The sequence below is a fragment of the Strix uralensis genome, chromosome 1 (genome assembly GCF_047716275.1).
Source record: "Strix uralensis isolate ZFMK-TIS-50842 chromosome 1, bStrUra1, whole genome shotgun sequence".
In the NCBI taxonomy this organism is placed as follows: domain Eukaryota; kingdom Metazoa; phylum Chordata; class Aves; order Strigiformes; family Strigidae; genus Strix; species Strix uralensis.
In genome coordinates this window covers 138,246,563-138,267,875 of record NC_133972.1, presented here as the reverse complement: position 1 = coordinate 138,267,875, position 21,313 = coordinate 138,246,563, and the positions used below count along the sequence as shown (strand labels likewise).

The 21,313-nt window shown below is 38.4% G+C and overlaps 1 protein-coding gene across 9 annotated transcripts in view; it reads left to right on the top strand.

Annotated features, from left to right (window-relative positions):
* Positions 1-21,313, top strand: part of NCOA2 (nuclear receptor coactivator 2) — a 198,013-nt gene that overhangs the window by 130,228 nt on the left and 46,472 nt on the right. For all 9 annotated transcript variants that reach the window (XR_012630727.1, XM_074882685.1, XM_074882714.1 and 6 more), the window contains 5 exons: positions 12,367-12,470; positions 17,384-17,561; positions 18,963-19,148; positions 20,032-20,133; positions 20,221-20,361. Coding sequence is in view for 8 of the 9 variants with exons in the window: in XM_074882685.1 (XP_074738786.1) it covers positions 12,367-12,470; positions 17,384-17,561; positions 18,963-19,148; positions 20,032-20,133; positions 20,221-20,361 (711 nt within the window). In the remaining variant the exon portion in view is untranslated. The remainder of the gene's footprint in view (positions 1-12,366; positions 12,471-17,383; positions 17,562-18,962; positions 19,149-20,031; positions 20,134-20,220; positions 20,362-21,313) is intronic.

Sequence of the window (21,313 nt, the reverse complement as noted above, 5' to 3'; positions counted from 1 at the left end):
CAAGAAACAGTAACAAACACAAAAAGGAAGCCTACAGAGGGTGGAAGCAAGGACAGATGACCTGAGGGGAATACAGAGAAACTGTCTGAGCAGCCACGGATCACGCTAAAGAAGGCAAAAGCCCTGATAGAATTAAATCTGGCCAGGGACATGAAGGGCAACAAGAAAAGCTTCTATAGGTACAGTGGTGATAAAAGGAAGATTAGGGAAAATGTGGGCCCTCTCTGGAAGGATACAGGAGACCTGGTTACCTGGGACATGGAGAGGGCTGAGGTACTCAGCACCTTTGCCTCAGTCTTCACTGGCAAGTGCTCCAGCCACACCACCCAAGATTCAGAATGCAAAGGCAGGGACTGGAAGAATGAAGAACCACCCACTGTAGGAGAAGTTCAGGTTTGAGACCATCTAAGGAACCTGAAGGTGCACAAGTCCAAGGGACCTGACGAGATGCATCCACAGGGCCTGAGGGAAGTGACGGATGAAGTGGCTCAGCCACTGTCCATCATATCTGAGAACCGGTGGCAGTCCGGTGAAGTTCCCACTGATTGGAAAAGGAGTAATATAACCCCCATTTTAAAAAAGGGAAATGAAGAGGACGTGAGGAACTACAGGCCAGTCAGTCTCGCCTCTGTGCCCAGCAAGATCATGGAGTGGATCCTCCTGGAAACTATGCTAGGTCATATGGAAAAGGAGGTGATTGGTGACAGCCAACATGGCTTCATTAAGGGCAAATCATGCCTGACAAATTTGGCGGCCTTCTATGACAGGTTTACAGCACTGGTGGATAAGGGAAGAGCAACTGACGTCGTCTACCCGGGCTTGTGCAAAGCTTTTGACACTGTCCTATATGACATCCTTTTGTCTATATTGGAGACACATGGATTTGATGGATGGACCACTCAGTGGATAAGGAATTGGCTGGATGGTCACACTCAAAGTGTTGTGATCAATGGCTTGATGTTCAAATGGAGACTGGTGACGAGGGGCGTTCCTCAGGGGTTGGTGCTGGGACTGGTGTTGTTTAACATCTTTGTCAGCGACATGGACAGCGGGATTGAGTGTACCTTCAGCAAGTTTGCCAACAACACCAAGCTGTGTGATGTGGTCAACACACTGGAGGGAAGGGGTGCCATCCAGAGGGACCTTGACAGTGGGCCTGTGCAAACCTCATGAAGTTCAGCAAGGCCAAGTGCAAGGTCCTGCACATGGATGGCAACCCCATGCACAAATACAGGCTGAGCAATGAGTGGATTGAGAGCAGCCCTGAGGAGAAGGACTTGGGAGCAGTAGTGGATGGAAAACTGATTACGAGCCAGCAATGTGCACATGCAGCCCAGAAAGCCAGCCATATCCTGGGCTGCATCAAGAGAAGCATGGCCAGCAGGTCGAGGGAGGTGATTGTCCCTGTCTGCTCTCGTGAGACCCCACCTGGAGTACTGTGTTCATCTCTGGGGCCCCTGACATAAGAAGGAGATGGACCTGCTTGAGCAGGTGCAGAGGAGGCCATAAAGATGATCAGGGGGCTGGAGCACCTTCCTTATGACGACAGGCTGAGAGAGTTGGGGTTTTTCAGCCTGGAAAAGAAAAGGCTCCAGGGAGACATTATAGCAGCCTTCCAGTACTTGTGTGTACTGCATTACACGAAGAATGGGGAGGAACTCTTTTATCAGGGAGTGTAGTGATAGGATGGTTATAAAGGTTTTAAACTGAGAGAGGGTAGATTTAGATTAGGTGTAAGGAAGAAATTCTTTACTGTGAATGTGGTGAGACACTGGAACAGGTTGCCCAGAGAAGCTGTGGCTGCCCCCTCCCTGGCAGTGTTCAAGGCTGGGTTGGATGGGGCTTTGAGCAACCTGGTCTAGTGGAAGGTGTCCCTGCCTATGGTGGGGGGGTGACACTAGATGATCTTTAAGATCCCTTCCAACCCAAACCATTCTATGATTCTATAATGCCTAATTAATTAAGTTGTAAGTATGGTTCAGTCTATTGAAGGGACCCCATTTGTACCTACGAGTTCTGTTAGCAGACATTTTAAAATGTGACAGAACAAATTCATTTAATTGAGATTAAAAGTGACTTCGTCTGGATGTAAATCTTAGCAACAAGATAAGCCGAACTTTTCTTTAATTTTAGAGAACATCTTAAACAATATGTGTTAATAGTCATTACCATCCTTCCAACAGTCATGCTGTATTGTACCTGAAGTAAGATAGCCACTACTGAAATATATGAAATTAATCTTAAACACAGTTTCATAAAGGATTTGGATTTTAAAAATTCCTTTAAGTAACTAACATGCAGAAGTAAACAGGTTCTTTTAGGAAGCTTTTGTTTTTCCTTCTGCTTTCCTTGCAGTAATAGGAACATTTCTGTTTCTAAATTGACTTAAATGTTTGGCTGAGGCCTGTGATGGTGGGTTAGACAAGCAAGAACAGGGGCCCCAGCTTCTATTTCTGAACACTGGGCTATTATAGGAAGAAAACTTTACTTGTCCGTAATGATTTAGAGCTTTTTCGTAAAAGATTTATCTACTCTAATCAGAACTATTAGAAACAGTAGGAGCCCTGATATCCATGTTAGCATGGACACATTAAATTAAACTTGTTTCTGTTCTTCCTTAGCTGTCTTCAATTATCTGTGCTCCATTTTGGCCTATGCTTTATTATGGAAACTTTTTTCTTTCATGGGCTCATAGGGAGCCCATGATACATCATATTTCTTTTTGGTGTGCCATATTAGGTCTCTTGAAAACTTTTGCAGTTGTTGATGGCAATTTATAAAAGCAAAAAGATCTTTGCCTGTTGTTGTGAATGATCTGGTGTGTCACAAAGATTTATCATCAGCATCCTAAAATAAGGAAGATATTTTGTAATCATGGCGATGTGGCATTCGAAGAACAGGAGTCATCTGTTTCCTTTTAACAGTTGGTTGAGTACGTAAGAGTAAGGCTTCAAGAAATGGTGTCTGGTTAGATTACTATTCCTTTCCAGTATGTTATTTTGGCCTAAGTTTTGGAAACCTTTAAGTTTAATTAGCTTGGCAATTGCATCTGCAGATTTTAGTCTAAAGAGCGTTAACCCTTGTATCTTTGTTTTCAAAATCTTGCCTGTGTTTTTATGCATCAAAGAACAAACTGCAGAGCTGTTAACTTTTGTGAAAGCAATATATTATTTCTGAGACAGTGATGGAGCCCTGTTTTGAACAAAATTAACTGATCCTGCCATATTTCTTGTCTTTGAAAACATCAGCTCAGCCAAAATGTTAAAGAACATTAGGCTCCCACCATTTAGACATTCATATTAATACTGTTATTAGAGATGAATTATCAAAACAAGATGAGGTTACTCATTAAGTAAATATCTGACACTTATAAAATTGTAAATGCCAAAAAATACAGTAAAATTTTCTGTCCTAATTCAGTACATACCAAAGAAAATAATTACTTTGTTAAACTGAGTGATGCCAAATATTTATATCTAATATTTCAGTGCAGAGGTCAGTTAGCTTGGCTCTTTCTTTTGAAATTCAGCCATATTAATGTAACAGTTTTTAGGTCAATGCTGATGGGTGCATGGCGTTTGTTATCATGTACAGTTGAGTAGTTTACGTGAGTCCTTTGAAGTCATCTAAATACCAATGGAGGCAAAACTGTTTCACGGATATGTAAGTGTTTGTGTATACAGCTACAGATACATATATTTGAATCTGCTTATCTGATTCCAGAGTAGAATAACAAATGACTGATTAAATTGAGGGTATTTTTGGGTAAGGCATGGATAGCCAATGTACTTGATCTACTATGTGTACTCCTGTGTTGTCTAAGTACTGTATTTTAGGCACTTATTCTAAATTACACCACAACCAGTCAGAAGTGTAGGAAGTGTAAATGCAAAAAAATCCCCAAACCCCCAGCATTTAAAAAAGCATTTTAAACCACTGAAAATTATAAATTCTCAGCACCATCCTGGATTTTGGCCTTTTGATAAGGAGGTCTCCTGGGCAGGCACCACCTTCGATGTTTAATTTATTTATGCTCTCTCTCTAGTCAGTCAGTATACACTGGAAAGATAAGTGTTAGTGGTCTTTTTGGAGAAGAGGGAAAGACTATAGCTTAAAAACACAGGAATATGTACACACACTTTCAATTTGTCAGTTTGCAAGTTAAGCACACCCTTTCATTTTATATAAAAGCGTATGTTGAATGTACTCAAATATTTTGATAAGCTAAGACCTGTCTTAAAATTCTGCAGGAATAAAACTACAGCCAGTTATATTGCTTTCCACTTAGTGGAAAAGGTCAATGTTGCAGCATGTCCAGGGGTTCAGTAGGTGATGGTCATGATGGAAGCTTAATTCCACATTCAAGAGATGAAAAACAACTTTCTACTCACAATGTGGTGGTTTGATGTTTAAACTGAGGCATGAGGTGAGAAAGTTTCTGGATCCAGCGTTGCTTTTAGTCTTAGTTTAGATTGCACTTAAATGATAGGATGACAGTTGTTCTGTGTCTTTACTGATAAATAAAAATACTAAAAATAATCTCAGCAGGGAAATTATTTTACTTGATGTGTTGTTTTATATTTTTATTGCATGCTGGGGATGCATCAAGCCATTGAGGATTTGGAGTCTCGGATAGGACACTTTATTCTTCAGTTAAGCAGCAGCAAATGGGTTGTAATTCTGGGTTTTACTTCAGTCCCCAGTCCTTAATTTACCAGAAACTAGTGACCTTCTGAGATAATTTCAGGTGTGAATAATCTCTGCCACTGCATTAAGCAGATAAATCTGGGAATAGTAGGTACATATTTCTGCAAATAATTCTATTTCTGTAAATAACATTGTCATTTTTAGTTGCCGCTGTTAAATCCAAGAGTTAGGAATCTTCAGAGAAGCTATTTAAGTATATTTATAGAGGCTGAGACACAGCCTTGGTGCTCTGAATGGGGCTGTGTGCCAGGAGCACGGCCACTGTGATACCCCAGCTCATGGGGCTTGGAGCCAACTGGCTCCTGGGGCAACGGGAGGAAGGAAGGGGCTGCCGCCTGTCCTCTTCCTCACTTCCAAGAAGTATACCATCGAGTTTTGTAATAATGAGAGAAAAAAGGGATTGTAGATGTGATGACAGAAAAGACAGGCAAAACGAGAATGGGGAAGAGAAGAAACCAAGGAAAAGGTAGTAAAATGCGTATTAAATTATTTAGCAAAAAATACATACAGACGTACCAGGCTCCTTTCTGTCCAGCATTTAAATATTATTCTTGGTGAGTTGAATTTCATTATTTTTGTCCTTGTTCCAGTTTAACTGAGCTGGGGGCAATTATTTCTCAGGCAGTACTTCTTACAGAAGTTGTATTGGGTGACAAAAGTGCTGACTTGTACAAAAAAAAAGAATGATGGAGAAATGTCAAAATTATTAAGATAAATGAAACTAGTATTAATTTTATGTATTATTACTTCCATTTGTTGCTATACATCCATCCATCATGGGTTTTCAGTGCTTGTTTTACTTTCAGTGTCCATGAAAATTTTATACACTGGCTACTGTTACTGAATTTTCTAAGAGCAGGCATCGCTCAAAGCTTGAAAAGCTCCATGAAAGTTTACCTGTATTTGATGTTTTTGTGAGAATGCAAAGCTTTTTGTCTTACTGATGCTTCTTTGCAGATGGAAGGTGGGGCAGGTATGTGTGGGACGGGAGAGCAGCTGTGCCAATTAAAAGTTGAAAATACTGTGAAGAAGAAATTGTGGTGTTGTAAGTGCTATTACTCCTGAGCGAGTAATTGAGCTTACAGCTTTCCAAGGGCTTTTAGCTTAAGCCCTGGGGTCATTTACCGTTTAAGTGTGCTTCCACCAGCAGTAGTAAATATGAAGCGAAACCATGTGATGAGTGGAGCTGGGGCATGGGGGGGTGCAGGGCGCTACTGGGCTGGCCTGAGCTGGGCTGGGCAGGCAAGCAGGCAGGTGGGCGCGCAGCCCTTTCCAACCAAAGGGGATCCAAGCTGTGCTAACAAGAGAGACGTGTGTTAGGGAGGTGGGCAAAACTGTGCTCTTAGATTGCTCATAGTGAATAAACGTGCTGAGAAAAAGTGCAGCTGTGCTTTTTTAATATGCACTGCAGGAGATTTCAGCAGCCTGATGATATATCGTGCATTAATGTTGAAAAGATAAACACATTTGGAGAGCACAGGAAGGCCTTGTGTTTTTATGTTAGCAGAATGCTTCCTAATGAATAAGAACGTGCTGCTGGCTTCACAGAGCCATATGGCAGCTTTTCTAATTTTAGTTTGGTGCAGATGCATAATTCTCCCTTGTTTTACCTCCTAAAACCTTCCTGAGATGTGGCATAGTTTTTCCTGTAAGATTTGATCTATAGTTTCTGGGGAAAAAGATGTATTCGAGACTAATAGCTTCTTTGCTCTGGACAGATGTATGCTGTATGATGAAAGAGCAACCTCACTACATAATCACTTCCCTAAAATAGTAGCTAACTTTATTCACAGGGATAGGATAAGCTGGTCTTAAAATTGATTGATGAAATAGTTGCTGTTTCTTGGGCACTGGTCTTTTGAAAAATTACTTGCTTTCACGGAGAAAAAACAACTTGTGTCGAGGCAATGGGAGCTGAGTAAGAAACGTGCATGTGGATATCAAGTTCCATGCGAGCTATGGATCATAGTGCTTTGAATTACGCAGCTACAAGGCAGAGCTGCTTTCCCTGTGGTTAACCAAGCATCAAAATAACTTACACGTTCTTCACTGCTTTGCTTCATCATGTGTAGTGATCCAAAACTACTCACGTTACCAAATACAAGCTTTCTTTCTTGTTGTTTTTCTGGTTTTTTATTCAAGTCGATCCATTTGAAGGTACCTTTTGTATAGCCTTATTCATGTTAAAAAGCTCCTGTCTGTTACCACAGCCAACATCATTACTTAGCAAGCCATATACAGATGTTATTAAATCTAATATTTCAAATGTTATTAAATCTAATACTTAAAACTGTAATGTCAACTAAAATTTAGCAGCTTGCTAAGTATACTTTCTATTATATGTTAACATTAGTTTTTAATATTGTACCTACCTTTATCTTTGGCCAGTTACATACTTTCGCTGTTTCCTAGATTGTTTGTTTGGATTTTATTTTTGCACGGCTATTCAGGAGAGATCAAAAGGACCACACAGGGTAAACTTACTCACAAATATGAATGAGGCAAGACACAAGTAGTTGGCTAATGCATACGAAATCGAGAAGATAAGTTGTTTTCAAGACAGTTGCAGTGTAACATTTAATTGCATGTTTAAACATTATATAGCATTTACAATCACTTTCAAGTGATGTTGCTGTTGTTATAAGGATCTTTCTTGATTCATGTGTTTTTTCTAATTGCAGAGTTAAGCCTTCTAGTATCCTTTATAATAAATCTATTTGCTTATATTTTTAACCTATTACTATATAAATGAGGGTATATGATTTGAGAAGGGTTTGACAATAGCAATTTCAGAAAATTATGAAGAACAGGAATTATATGGGGCACCTGAGAAGTCCTGTTTTAAACAGGATTGGATAATCAATTGGATTCTGCCTGTTACACTGCTTTTTTTCTTGACGTCTTTCCTCAGCAGTTTGTAGAGCATGGGTGCTGCCCTGTCCAGGGTTTCACCAGCATCTCTTTTTTTCTCCTCTTGTTCTAAGAAGAACCTTAAGTGTTTCTGCTATGAAAAATAAACTAAATGTGTGTTGATGCAAATTTTTGCTTTCAGATTATGCTTCATCTTTTTGCAGTCCCTACAGAGGCTATGGTTTTACTTTACTTTGAAAGGGGGAAATATTTCTGTAGCTGGTTTCATTAAGGAAGTTGGAGTAGAGCTTGAATACAAAGTGAGCTTTTCGGGTGGTTCAGCTGGTCCTTGCCTGCCCACCTGTAGGAAGGGAGGGTTTGAAACACAACCAAGAGAAGGTGATGCCTGTCAGTAGCACTTCTGAGTCTGCTGTCAGAAATCCAGAGAGAACTGACATAGCTGGAGTTGGGAAGATGGAAAACCAGGAAGGCTTACTAAGTTAAAATGTAGCAGGAGACTTCAAACTATTGCTTTTGGCTTCTTTTACTCAGACTTACAAATTTCTGTTAAACTAATGTGATTTCACAAAGGTTTGCTTTCAGAATCTGAAATGAGTTTCAAATAAAGCTTGAGGCTTTCCCACTGATAAATTTGTCAGAAAGTATTTGTGAGGGCTTTTTTTCCTCTTCTTTCTTCTGTATATTAACATAGAAAAGTAAATACAGTTTATGATCACTAGTAAGATGCCCAATTGAAAATACTAATATGTATTTTAGTGTATTACTGCTTATACAATTGTAAACATACCCACTGTTTAAATTACACACATCACTAAAATGCTACATGATTGAATGTATATATTCTTTGTAGTATCTCTCTCAGGAGTACTTCTATTTTATTTAAATTTTTTTCTCTCTCTAGGCTAAACTCTTAATTGAGCGAAGCTAATAATTATTTCATGTGCATGAAGTTTATTCTGCTGTAATTTAGATAAAATATGCTTGATCCCTGGTAGCCATATTCATAAGGATGGGACCAGTTTCTAATTTAGCGTTCCCTTTCTAGTGGAGAATTCCCTGTGTGGAGGTGAAGCCATGGGAAGTCCCTTTCTACCCCGCTCACTTCCTCCAACGGCACAAGGCTGTATTTCTCTTTCCATACTAAACCTCCGCTCTGCTTTAACCGCTGTGCCCATCAGATGCCTGGTAACACTTTCCTGGTATTTTAGATTTGAACAGGGGCATCACTGTTCTAGGAGGCAGCATCACTGGAAGGTGCGAGATCAGGGAACCAGCTCCCACTCTCCATGTTAGTGGCCGCAGTGGAAAAAATCTAGTGGCTGTGGTTAGTCACAGGGTAATACCAGCAATTCCCGTGGGGCTGGAAAAAAGGCTTCTGAGAGGCTCTGCAAGGTTGGGCCTCTGCAGCTATTTTCCTAACCCCTAACATTCAAAAATCATTAATCTAATGTAGAAATAATAAACTCTCTGTGCTTTTTGATTTATTTGTAGGGCCCCCAGTGAATCTATAAAAGATAGAAGTAAAAAAAGGAACAGTAAACTTCATATTTTGGTTCCACTACTTAACGCCAGAAGGTGTAACTGCTAAGAAAAACAAAAAATACTGACCCGTGATAAATGCATGAGTGTTGTTGGCACTAGGAATTTGTGTATCAGTTGGTTTTTTTCCAACCTTCCTGCAACAAATTTTTGTTCTCAGTTAGCCCCGTGTGTTGTATCACTGAACAAAAGATTCACATTTCAAGACATTCACCATGCCTGACTGTCAGGTTGACACTGCTGACAGGGTTTGCACTTACTTTTCCTGTATGTGCTGATACAGTCTTCACGAGGGGCTTTGTAGTTCAGTCACAAAAATGGATAATTTAATGCATAGTTGAACATTCTCTGTAGCTGTAGTTTGTAACATCGACATAACTTACTGCTGGTCCTACTCAGAGGCTGTCTGAGGCCATGGTTTCCTATACAATGCCACTTAAATAAATATATAGGGATATGTGGCCTGAATGTGTAGCCTTTTCTAAGCTCTCTGGCCACTTAAATTCTTACACAATCAAGTTACAGATCCAATTATGATGTCTATGATTTTGGAGCAGTTGTGATTTATAAAGTTTTTCAGAATGCCTAACCAAACATCATGAGTAGTGTAGTGTATGGTGTCACCATCACTGGGAGAGGCAGGTAGGTAACATTTGTGTCTAAATAGCATTTTCATATTTTCTCCATTCATTACACTTTTCCCTTGAGCAAGCATGGTGTATATTGATCCCACAAAGGTGTTGCGCCCTCTGTGGAAAAGGGTGTCTAAGGGAAAAGAAAATGGAGAGGTTGAATGGTTGTGAGGGACAGCTGATGATGGAATGGAAGCGGTCAGGGGTCAAAAGGTTGAAATGGAGAAACGGGGAACCAGAGGAAAGCAGCCACTGTCAGGGACTGGATGTGAGGCTTGAGAGGTCCTTGGTCCCTCCTGGTATTGCAGCTTCTGTGTTTATATAGTTATAATAATTAAATTATAGTAATTAAAAACTTTCTCCTTTTTCTTTGTATGAAACCTCACCTCTGCGCATAAAGGAGAACAGTTATTTTTATAGATATGTTATTGGTGGTTTGTATGAACTCCGTGGTTGTAAGAGTGAACTTCAGCAAATGTTTTGTATTATGTGAAATATAATCAGTACAAGTAGTCTTTGTAAATAGGTGAAATGAGGAAACACCGTGTAAAGAATGTGCTTGCACATCATTGCTGGACCATATCTGTAGCCCCTCCATTTCTAGCACATAGAGAATAATCCCATGTTCTCCAATACTCAAGATAGTATTAGTGGTTGAAGGAGTGAGGGGATGAAAGCAGGAAGCTGGTATCTGTATCCATTATAATACTTTGCAGTGTGAAACCAGGGATCACTTTATGCTACCAGGAACAGATGGGAAACGAATATCATCACCACTTTATTAAAAGCTCAACCCTATTTTTAGAATCTTTTAGAATTCTTTTGCAATTTTTAGAAAATATTTTCAGTATTGTATCATCATATGGTGCCAACTCTGCTGTATTGTAGTATGGGAAGGACTGTTCAATTTTTTTCCATTACACCTAATCTTTGCTTTTTACCAAAAGAAGAAGAAAGAAAAGAAAAAAAAATAAAATCCCACTGCACTCCTCAGTCCAAACCAGAAATACTAATTTTGTGTCCTGGTGAGTTTAAGTGGTCAATGGTTTTTTCTAGTGTATTTATTTCTATCAGATTATGCTAATCAAAGTGATTTAAAATTATTCCATTAGTTGAAAAAGTCCATTTTAAGAATAATTTTGTTTCATCATTATTCACAATGGTGTTATATTGTGTATGAACATACCCTGAGAAGACAGCTAAGATTTTTGTGACTGTTTTTTCATGAAAGCAAGAAACCATAGAAATCTAGGATGAGACAGCCTGAGTGACCAAAGCCTTATTGCCAGCAGGTGATTGCTGATAGGAGAGCACCCAGGGGTTCTCAGAAGCAGTTCCTTTACTGTATGTTTAAGCAGCGTATATTCACACTGACCTTATAACCTCTGCCAAGGAAAGAGTTCAGAGGAACTTTCGCTGCAGTATTGCAGATCTACAGATAGTGGAAAATACTGTACATTTGGATACATTTCAATTTGTATGACTGATGCTTTAATTTTCACTAAGGGTGATTTTCCAAAGACCCTTTGCTCCATCCGCACATGGTACTTTCAGTAATTCCTGCAATGAATCATCTTCTGGTTTATTGTTGTAGAAGGCATAAATGTTTGTTATCATAATTTCAGTGTGCTTTCATGTTTATTAAAATAACCTATTGCATAATATTAAAAATAAAAATATTTAATTATTTTTAACATTCTAGATTGCAGTATAGCCCTACCTTCTACATAATTGCTTGAAAAATAATAAAAGAATGTTTTGAGAATAGAACTAGCAACAAAAAATTACTTGTCTCATTAACTTACAATGTGGAATATGTATTTCGTATAGTGTTTTTATTACTTTTATTACTTCTCCCTTAAGCACCAATATAATTCTTGGAATAGAAAAATTAATGCAGTCCACTACTTGATAGGGAATAAAAACCCTCTTGATTTGAAAGTTCCAGTATGTGTGAATATCCCTTATGTTTGGAGTTGGATATGATCTGTGATACTGTATATAACATCTAGTAATATGTGGCATTATGGTCCAGAAACCTTAAAGCATTATTTTCTTGCCTGTAATTTTCAAATACATCACTTGAAATTGTATGTAGTTTTAATACCATATTGGTAAATAAGGCAGTATGAAAATTATGTGCTAGTAAATATATGGGTGGAGGCATGGGAACAGAAATGAGACTGCTGTTTCTCAGTACTGAAACAGTAGATTGCAGACTTACGTTTTTCCTTCTAAATATAGCGATCGTGGAAAAGTTGTGCAGCTGTGAGTCGTTGTGCAGATCAGTCTTTTAATACACCTTGATCCTGGCTTTTGCTCATTGCACCGTCATAAGGAGCCCTTGTCTTTGTCCAGTGTTACATTTTGTAGTTTAGTAAAATGTCTAGCAGAGAAACAGCAGAAATTATTTCATTTGTGTCATAAAACTTCAAAACTGAGAAGCAAATACAGTAGTTATGCTTCTGTTGAATCATTATGGGAGACTCTTTAATCTCATTTTCAGAACTGTTGCACTGTAACTGTTTCATAGCTAGTCTCAATACTCTGTGGGCTCTTACTGTATCACTTCGAGAGCACTGTTCTGTCATTTAACACGTAGTTTTCCTTATTGCAGAAAAAGCAGCAGCAGCTAATGAAGATGAAGTGCAGAAAGCAGATGTATCATCTACGGGTCAGAGTGTCATCGACAAGGATGCACTTGGACCAATGATGCTTGAGGTGAAGAGCACAAAATTCCTTTACTTAAGCCAGTTCTGCTCCCCCTAGGATGAAAAGCAGTGTAATGAAATGAAAAAGTGCAGTCAGAGGTCTCTGTAAAAGAATGGTCAAGAGAGACAAGCCATCCTGGCTACTTAGGTTTATGTCATTTAAGAGCAGGCAGCATATTTCTGTTTGATTCAGTGATGAAACTCTCTTTAACTTGGGGTGAGGAGAGGCGGAGAAAGAGATAATTCTGCTGCTTTGTAACACAGACAACTTGAGGGGCTTCAGTTGGTAGCAAGTCTTGGGTATCTGCATGTGCGTGTTTTAGTTGTTCTAAACCACAACAGATCTGGAAGACCTGTTGTACCTAAACATTGGCTTACATACACAGTGGTAAACACATGAATAATACTTCCTCTAAAATTGCATGTCATTGCTATATTGTTTTAATGATTTATCATTTCAGCACTTACAGCATGACTCTTCCCTCTAGAATATGAAAGTAATCTATGAGAGCTTTTCAAGACATGTACTTCAGTTTGTTTCAGTTTGTTCAGTTAAGATTTCTGTCTGATTTTGCTGTTATTTTGATATCCCAAAAGACTGCGTGGTTAAAATCTATCTTCTAAATGTATTAACAGTAATGTTGGGTAGGTATGTTCTCTGGGATCCTAATGTCGTATGCTACTGTCCTTTGGCATTACTGCTTTATCTGCTTAAGCTCATTTGCAAACTGTTTATTCCTGTTCTGACTGTGGACTTTATCTGTAAGGAAAAATAAATGTTACTTTAGATAAAACCAAACACAAACTCTGAATCAAGCTAAAGGAACCAACTTTGGCAGAAGCATAATTACTCTGTCATTTCTGAATGTTGCAGGAACAAGATGCACACTGTAACAGTTTTAAGTATTTGCATTATTTTTCATGATTTGTTAGATGAAAACATAGTTTTCTGTATTACGTATGAAATAAAAGCTCCAAAATCACAGTACTAAACATAAGGAAGATTAGACAGGTTGGAGTGAAAACATTCTCTTTGAAAAGTGGGGGTAACAAATTAATTGATTTGATATTTATTATATGTGCTTACGGAATTGAGTGGTGTTGTTTTTGCTATCAAGCAAGGTTAAACATTCATCTCTTACATTGTTATGTTAAAATTTATCTTTATTTTCCTATTAATTTAATTGTAAGGACCTGTTTTAATCACAGGGAAAATAAGGATAAGATGATTTTTTTTTTTTTTCCTGGCTTATCTTGCATGATTGGCTATTGCAGCAAACATGACATGTAAAATCACCCGTCTGTTCCGTTATTCCATTTAATTTAGTTTTTCTTCGCAGTAAAACCATTGCATATTAACAATGAAAGATTGTGGAACTAAATTAATAAACCGTGGTCCTTTTTCACCAAGACACTTAAAAGGACTGAAAGTTGTTATAGGTTTGCTGTGAAAAGACTACAGATACTTTCTTTGTGTCTTTATCTCCTTAAGGAAATGCAATTAAGTTATTTCATCTTTACAGAACCCCTTTATGCAAACTCTTAAAAAACCTACCCTTTTCCATTGCCAAATAATAATAAAAATGGCAATACTGATGAACAGTTTATTAGTTGATTTTATTTAGAAATATAATTGTCTGTTTTTATTAAAGAATAAAACTGAAGAATCCTCAAAGTATTGAGTCTTTCCAACTGAAGGAATTGAGTAAAATTCATCATGCAGCTGCCTCTGAGGAATATTTTAACATATTTCTTGGTTAAAGCATAAAGAAGATAGGAAGAGAGGGTGAAAAAATAGTCAAGAGAGAGCTGACAGGATCTCAAAGAACACAAATGTATTTTCCATTCCAGTATATCATCTAAAATAATATCTGTTCTCTTGTTTTCTCTTCCAGCATGTTGTCCATTATTTGTTCCCCATTGTCCCAGTAGCTCTGAAGAGAAGTTGTTTATTGTGGTGGCATACATCTGGGGACAGAATTAAGAAATTACTACAAAAGTGGAAGCTTCTAAAAGATTTAAGTGGCTTGGTGTATTAACTTGCTCCAAAGCCTGGTGCTGCTTACCTACAAGATTATTTTATTAACAGAATAGAAAGAAATAGGAGACTGGCATATAAGGCCCTGTGTTAGTCTAGGCTTAGATGACCACTTCTGTGGTAAACCCAAGAAGCAGCTGTGAGGAAGCAGCACAGAGAACTTCCTTGCCAAAAAGGTTGCCATAGTTGGAAATAGTAGGGAAAACCGAAGATTATTGTGGGATGCCAGTAATCTCTTCATAATCTCTTGCTTGCCATCTCTGCCTTTGAAAGTTTTCTTCTTAGGACTCTGATAAACATCTGCTATGGCTTTGGATGTGCGATCCCTTTGAATTGATGGAAGTGTGGACCACTGCCAAGCAGAATGGTTCAGCCAAACCCACAACCTTCTTCCAGCTCTAAACACCATGTTGTTTCATGGTGGGCTAGTTCAGGGGACAGATGTGGCTAGCATCTTTTTTTTTTTTTCTTGCATTAGTTTTCAGCCAACTCAGTTCTCTAGTCCAGCTCTTCATATCCTCAGATGGTACAGGGAGCCGTCATGACACAGAAAGGACTAAACCAAAGAGGCCATGCTTACATTAGCTTCAAGCAGTAGTGAAGTGCAGTCTAAGATACTAATCCATAGCAGAGATGCTGATAGAGAATTGTATTAGGGCCTCAATTAATTAAATCTTGTAAATCATTGTTAAACTAGTCAGCAGGAAAATGTCATGAATGGTACAAAAGCACATGGAAATAAGAGAGCTCTCCAAAGAATATGAATTAATGGGAGGAACCAAGAATGATCAGAAACAAAAAGAAGGCAATGATAAAAAACAATCAGAGACTAGAATTTGTAACAATTAACAGGAGAAAAAAAGACCCAGTTTGTCTTAATTTAGAAGCAGTCCAGAAAAGTATATACTTGTACATTTATTTGTGGATTTTATTATTTTGTAATTTAAAAATGGAACAAACAAATCATTTGGCAACCATTGGCTCAGCCACTCTGCTTGTGTGTTGTGCTTTCACTATCCCTCCCTTTTTCACTGTCCCTCCCCTTTAGCAGAATCATTAACTAACTTAGTCTGGAAAGGACCTCTGAAGCTTGTGGAGTCCCACCTCCCACTGCGAGCAGGACCAACTAGAGCAGGTAGTTCAGGTCCAAGTCCAGTCAAGGTTTGAATCTCTGGGAAAGGAGATTTCACAGCCTCTTTGGGCAGCCTCTTCCCACACCTGACCACCTTCATGGTGGATTTTTTTTTCTTGTATCTCCATGAAGGTTCCTGTGTCTCGTCTTTCCCTTGTGAACCTCTGAATACAGCCCGGCTCTGTCTTCTCTTTAGCCTTCTGCTAAGTGACTGAAGACAGAAATAAGACCCCTTCTTAGCCGCCTTGTTTGTACTGTCTGGATTTGCTAACTGCTCAGTAGTGTACAATGTTTTTAATATGTATCTGTAGCCTGAGGACTTAAGAACTGCCTGCTAAGACCAACACGCAAGTTGTACAGTATGCAAGTTTGGTCATACCAAAAATGCCACATGCCTGTATACGCTTGCTATGGCAGCTCCTCCTTGTTGGATTGTTTTGCAGTGAGCTGAGTTCGGGTGTAGTATGGATCCAGTCACTTTTAATTAACCCATGATGAATCATAGGTTGCCTGCTTTTCTGACTTGTTTCTGGCCCTGGAGATGCAATAACTAACAACTGCTCCAGTGATTTCCCACCAGTCCTTAGAGAGGTGAATAAATCAGGCAAAGCTGTAGAAGTCTGTGTGGGTTGATTGTTAACTGAATACTTAGACCAAGCTTTGGTGCTTTAAGTTTAAGTGTATCCCACTTTATCTGCTCATATGACTAGAGGGATGTATTCTGAAATATTTCTACCATCCACAATCATGCTTGCATCTTAAGGAAAAGAAAGTTGGCATGGGAAGTTCTTACTGATACTCAAATTTTTACTTTATCCTCATCAAGTAGAAGTGATACAGTATTTGGCTTAGGCTTCGGATAACATACAGCAGATATCTTGGAAAGAATGCTGCAGCTAGGTTGTCACCGTCACAGGAGATAAGTGGGGAAACCAATCAGCAGAAATTACTAATGTAGACACTTCCTCACAGAAACTTTTAAGTCCTTTCGAGTACCATGGAGCTGAGTTGAAGAGATGAAAGTCTGGTTCCTGTTCCCTGGATCATGTGTGGACTGAATTAAACTGGTGTCAAATAAAAAAAATGAAAGCAGTCCTGGGAGTAGAGACTAAAGCTGCCCCTTCCTCACTGCTCACTGCCTGCTCTCTGCTCCCTTTGCCCTTTTCTGCTTTTAATCCCTCGTGTTCCTGGCTGCATGGGGCCTTGCTTCTATGAAGATGCACTGCTGGGGATAGGGAGAGAGCCTTTCTCTTTCTTTTCTGCCAGGGTTTTCCTTGCCTTGTGCCAGCACATCTTGTGATGTTTTCCTGGGATCAGTCTCCCTGTGCTGCACAGAGGAGTGAACAGGCTCTGGGTTTAGCAGAACCAGCTTCTGGTCCAGGTTTCTTACTTCACAGGCAGGCAGATAGGTAGCAATCTCTTCCATTGTTTTTGTTTGTTTGTTTGGGGCAGGGGATTTGGTTGTTTTCATATGTGGGTTTCATTATTTTGCAAGGTGTGCACCCTTCTGTGCTTTTACACTGGTTGGATATAAGTAAGATTAGATGCTCAATCTGAAATGTGTCCTTTGCTATTACAGACAAGAATATAAGAACTGAGATGGATGCAGAAAGATTCAGCTATGTCTTCTGAAGGGAATATTTATTTTCTGGGTATCTTGTTGTTAATCTGATTGTTTGGTATTGTGTTTCTCTCTCTTTCTCTCTTTTTCTCTTTTCTCTCTCTCTCTGCTTTTTTTTTCCCCCCTCTTTAGGCCCTAGATGGGTTCTTCTTTGTAGTGAACCCAGAAGGTAATGTTGTGTTTGTTTCTGAGAATGTGACACAGTACCTAAGGTACAACCAAGAAGAGCTGATGAACACAAGCATATATAGCATCCTGCATGTAGGGGACCACAATGAATTTGTCAAAATCCTGCTGCCAAAATCTTTAGGTATATATCTTTTCCTCATATCATACCATTACTTATTTAACTTCAGTTTCATAAATCAGCGTTTCAGTAACTTAAGTTAATGTCCTTCCACTACTTACAGTTTCATCATATACACTCTATTTATTTTTAATGTATATATAGGCTGTATAAATGATTAATATTATTCTCAAAAGCATCCTCCACTCTTTTCAGATTCTTCTTTGTTAAAATTACTCTTAGTAACTCATGTTAGCTGATATTTTTAATGGATCTCCAGAGTGAATCACTAAAAGACAGCATTAGCTATGTGAACTCTCTGTTAGTTCTCTGTCTAGGCTGGTTATTCTAAGAACGGCCCAAGAAAAGGGGGAATATAAAAGAAAAATCAGAAAACTCCTTATGCTAGAATTTTTATTTCAGTATTTTTAGTCTCACCAGTATTTACCTTATTTTTCAAAACCTCTTTTTTGTTAGTTTTAGACATTTTTGGATTCATATTAATACTGTGTTGAATGTCATTAGTTTTTGGAAGAGGTGAAAAGAAAAAGTCAATACTGGGCACCTCATTTACTCACAGCAGTTTAAAAAGTATTATGTAATTCACTTTAGCATTTTATGACTTTACTTATAAACCCCTGAAGGATCAAAAATGTAAATGGCTAAACCCCATAAATTACTGCCTCTATTACATTTTATGACTGAAGAGGGCAAGTGAAGAGTATTTTAAATATGACCCTGATATTTCCTTATGTGGTGTTACATTAATTCACTCTGACTGATGTCCAATACCTATATTTGTGCATCTCAGAATTTTGTTTCCTTTTTTACTTAAGCACTATGTTAGGCTTTAGTTTTGTCCATCACTGCACCCAGGACATTCTCATCCCTTCAGTCTGTGCTGTTGTAGCTGAGACTGTGTGTTTCCCAATTTTATTGCTTCCTGTTTTTATAAATGCATATTAGTTTCTTTTCTTTCTATTTCTAATCTGGACACAGATTTTTATATAATGCTGCCATCTCTTTTGTATTAATCACTTCTAAATTCACTGGACAGAGCCTACATACTGCCTTATTTCTTCCAGGCACATAAATTAACTTGATCTACTCAGTAGGCTTTTCACTGTACTGTATAACTTTTACACGCACCAATATTTAGACTTTTGTCCTGCTTTTCTACTATGTTGTTGTAAGTCACTTAAAAAAACCATGATGGCTGAACAAATTAGCAGTGCTCTTCAAATCTGATAATTTTATAAATTACTTTGTTATGTACTGGTTTGGGCTCTAATATTAAAAATAGATTGTTGTTGTTAAATGAGCTTGTTTCCCGACCAGTCTGCACCTTGATTAATTTCCTGTGGATAAGCAGCAGAAGTGACTGCTACCAGATTTATCTCACTATATGATCTTTGCTTTGCTCAGTGAACGGGGGATCTTGGTCTGGTGACACTCCTAGGCGTAATAGCCATACCTTTAATTGTCGGATGCTGGTAAAACCTCTTGCTGATTCTGAAGAAGGCCATGATAACCAGGAAGCACATCAGAAATACGAAACTATGCAGTGCTTTGCTGTTTCTCAACCAAATTCCTTCAAGGAGGATGGTGAAGGTAATTACCACTTTCTATTTGTGTTAGTGTTCTCTCTTTCCATGCTGTTGTGGGTTGGCAGTTCCAGTGCAGTTGATTGTGAGGTAAAGTTGATAAAGTGGCTTCTAAATTCTGAAAAATGGAAAAATTGTAAGATTTTTGCTTTTTCATTTAACTGTAGAAGTGTACTTTCATCTTGGATTATGAACATATACACTTGCAGGCATCTATTTGTTAAACCAATATAGTTGAAATTGAGAGAAGCTGTTTACCTTAAAGAGATATCCTAGTTTTATATTACTGCAAGCGTAAGAAGAATGTAGCTGACTGGGAGGAAAGTTTCAATGGGCAATCTTCTGAGTTCTTAGAATTTGAAGACAAGTGTGGTTCACCATTTCCTTTGCCATTTACTACTTCAGCAGGTAAATTTACTCAGATTGTATTTTAATATTCAGATAAGTAAAAATGGCTTATTATGAAGCTGCTTTCTCAGGGACAGCAAGCATTTGGGGCATGTTTAAGAAATGTGGCTTAGAAGGTATGAAATGGTAAGTGGTGAAGAAATGTGCTCTCCGTGCATGCAGTATACTTTTTTATCTCCTGACTGATTGAGCTGCTGCAGGTATATGCATAAACATGTGCCGATAATTGTGGTCTGTGGTAGAGTCCTTGATAATTTTTCTTCTAAAAAAGAAAACAAACCCACCTCTCCTGTGTTGTTTAGTGTTGTAAGAAATAATGAAGATGTAAAACTACTGAGTTCTGTCTGTCCTTTTATTGGTACAAAATCTATTCTTTTGGTGCAAAAAGATTTAAAGACCTTTTTAAAAATATTTCTGAATTCTTTGTGGAAGAAAAATCTTTCTCTTCTGTACAAATTACTCAGGTAATATTTTTCTTTAAGATTTGCAGTCTTGCTTGATTTGTGTTGCAAGAAGAGCTCCAATGAAGGAAAGACCACTTCTTCCTTCATCAGAGAGCTTTACTACTCGCCAGGATCTACAAGGTATTGTGAAATAGGAGTTTTTAATTTTTATTTTTTTTTCCCTCCCAAAGGGGAAATTGCTGTAACAAATGTTTTATCTAATATCAGGCAAAATAACTTCACTGGACACAAGTAGCATGCGAGCAGCTATGAAACCTGGCTGGGAGGATTTGGTGAGAAGATGCATTCAAAGGTTCCATTCGCAGCACGAGGGAGAAATATCTTTTGCCAAGAGGCATCACCAGGAAGGTTAGGTTTCATATTTTTAGCACTTTCTATATTTAAACTGTTTGTCATTTGTAGCTCTTGGTTGTGTTCTCTTTGTTATGTTTACATGGAACAATCAAGGGCTACTGACAGTCCCTTTTTCAAGCTGATTTGCTTGACACACTGCTGACTCGCTCTAGAGAGGTTTTGCACCTTTCTCCCTGTTTTAGCCTGCTTGTTATAACTGTGCAGTATTGGAGAGGGTTGTAAATCTTCAGATTGTCGCAGTTATTTTAGAAAGAAAGACCCTTGCATGTTGCCCACCAAAACGTTCACTACCCACTATTCTTCAGAACCTGAGCTCACACATTGCAGTTCATTGACCTGTATTCCTTTTCTCTATAAAAATGGGCTTTTACTGTCACATTTCCTGTGAGAAACACTCAGTGTGACTTATCAAAGATGCAGAACTTGTACTATCTGGAAACCTACATTGTTGTAGTGTATCTAGCTGGTAAGTGTTATAGGATACACCACAAGCACATCTACTCAGTCAAGATTATGGTAGGCAAGATGTAGGAGAGTACTGCACTGTGAAATGTTCCCCATGAGGTTTCTGTGGTAGTGACTGGGTGGGAATTTTACTTTTCATCAAACCCTGATACTAATAATTCTAGTAACACAAATCCAAATTACTAAAAACAAATAACCCTTTATAGTCCACAAGAAGGTCCTTTCAAAACCAGTGGGGAATATCTGGAACATTTCCAGTGCAGGAGCATCATTGTTTGGGTTCGTGTTTGTAGAACAGGGTTTACAGCTGGCCTGTAAGAAATAGTTGCCATGGTCATTAAACAACTGGCATGCTGTCTTGGAAACTGAATTGTAACTGGAATCTCAAATTATTCCACCAAATACACACACCAAAAAAAAAAAAAAAAAAAAAAGAAAAGCTTTAGTCATGCGGCGTTAGTTAAATATTCTTTAACACTTT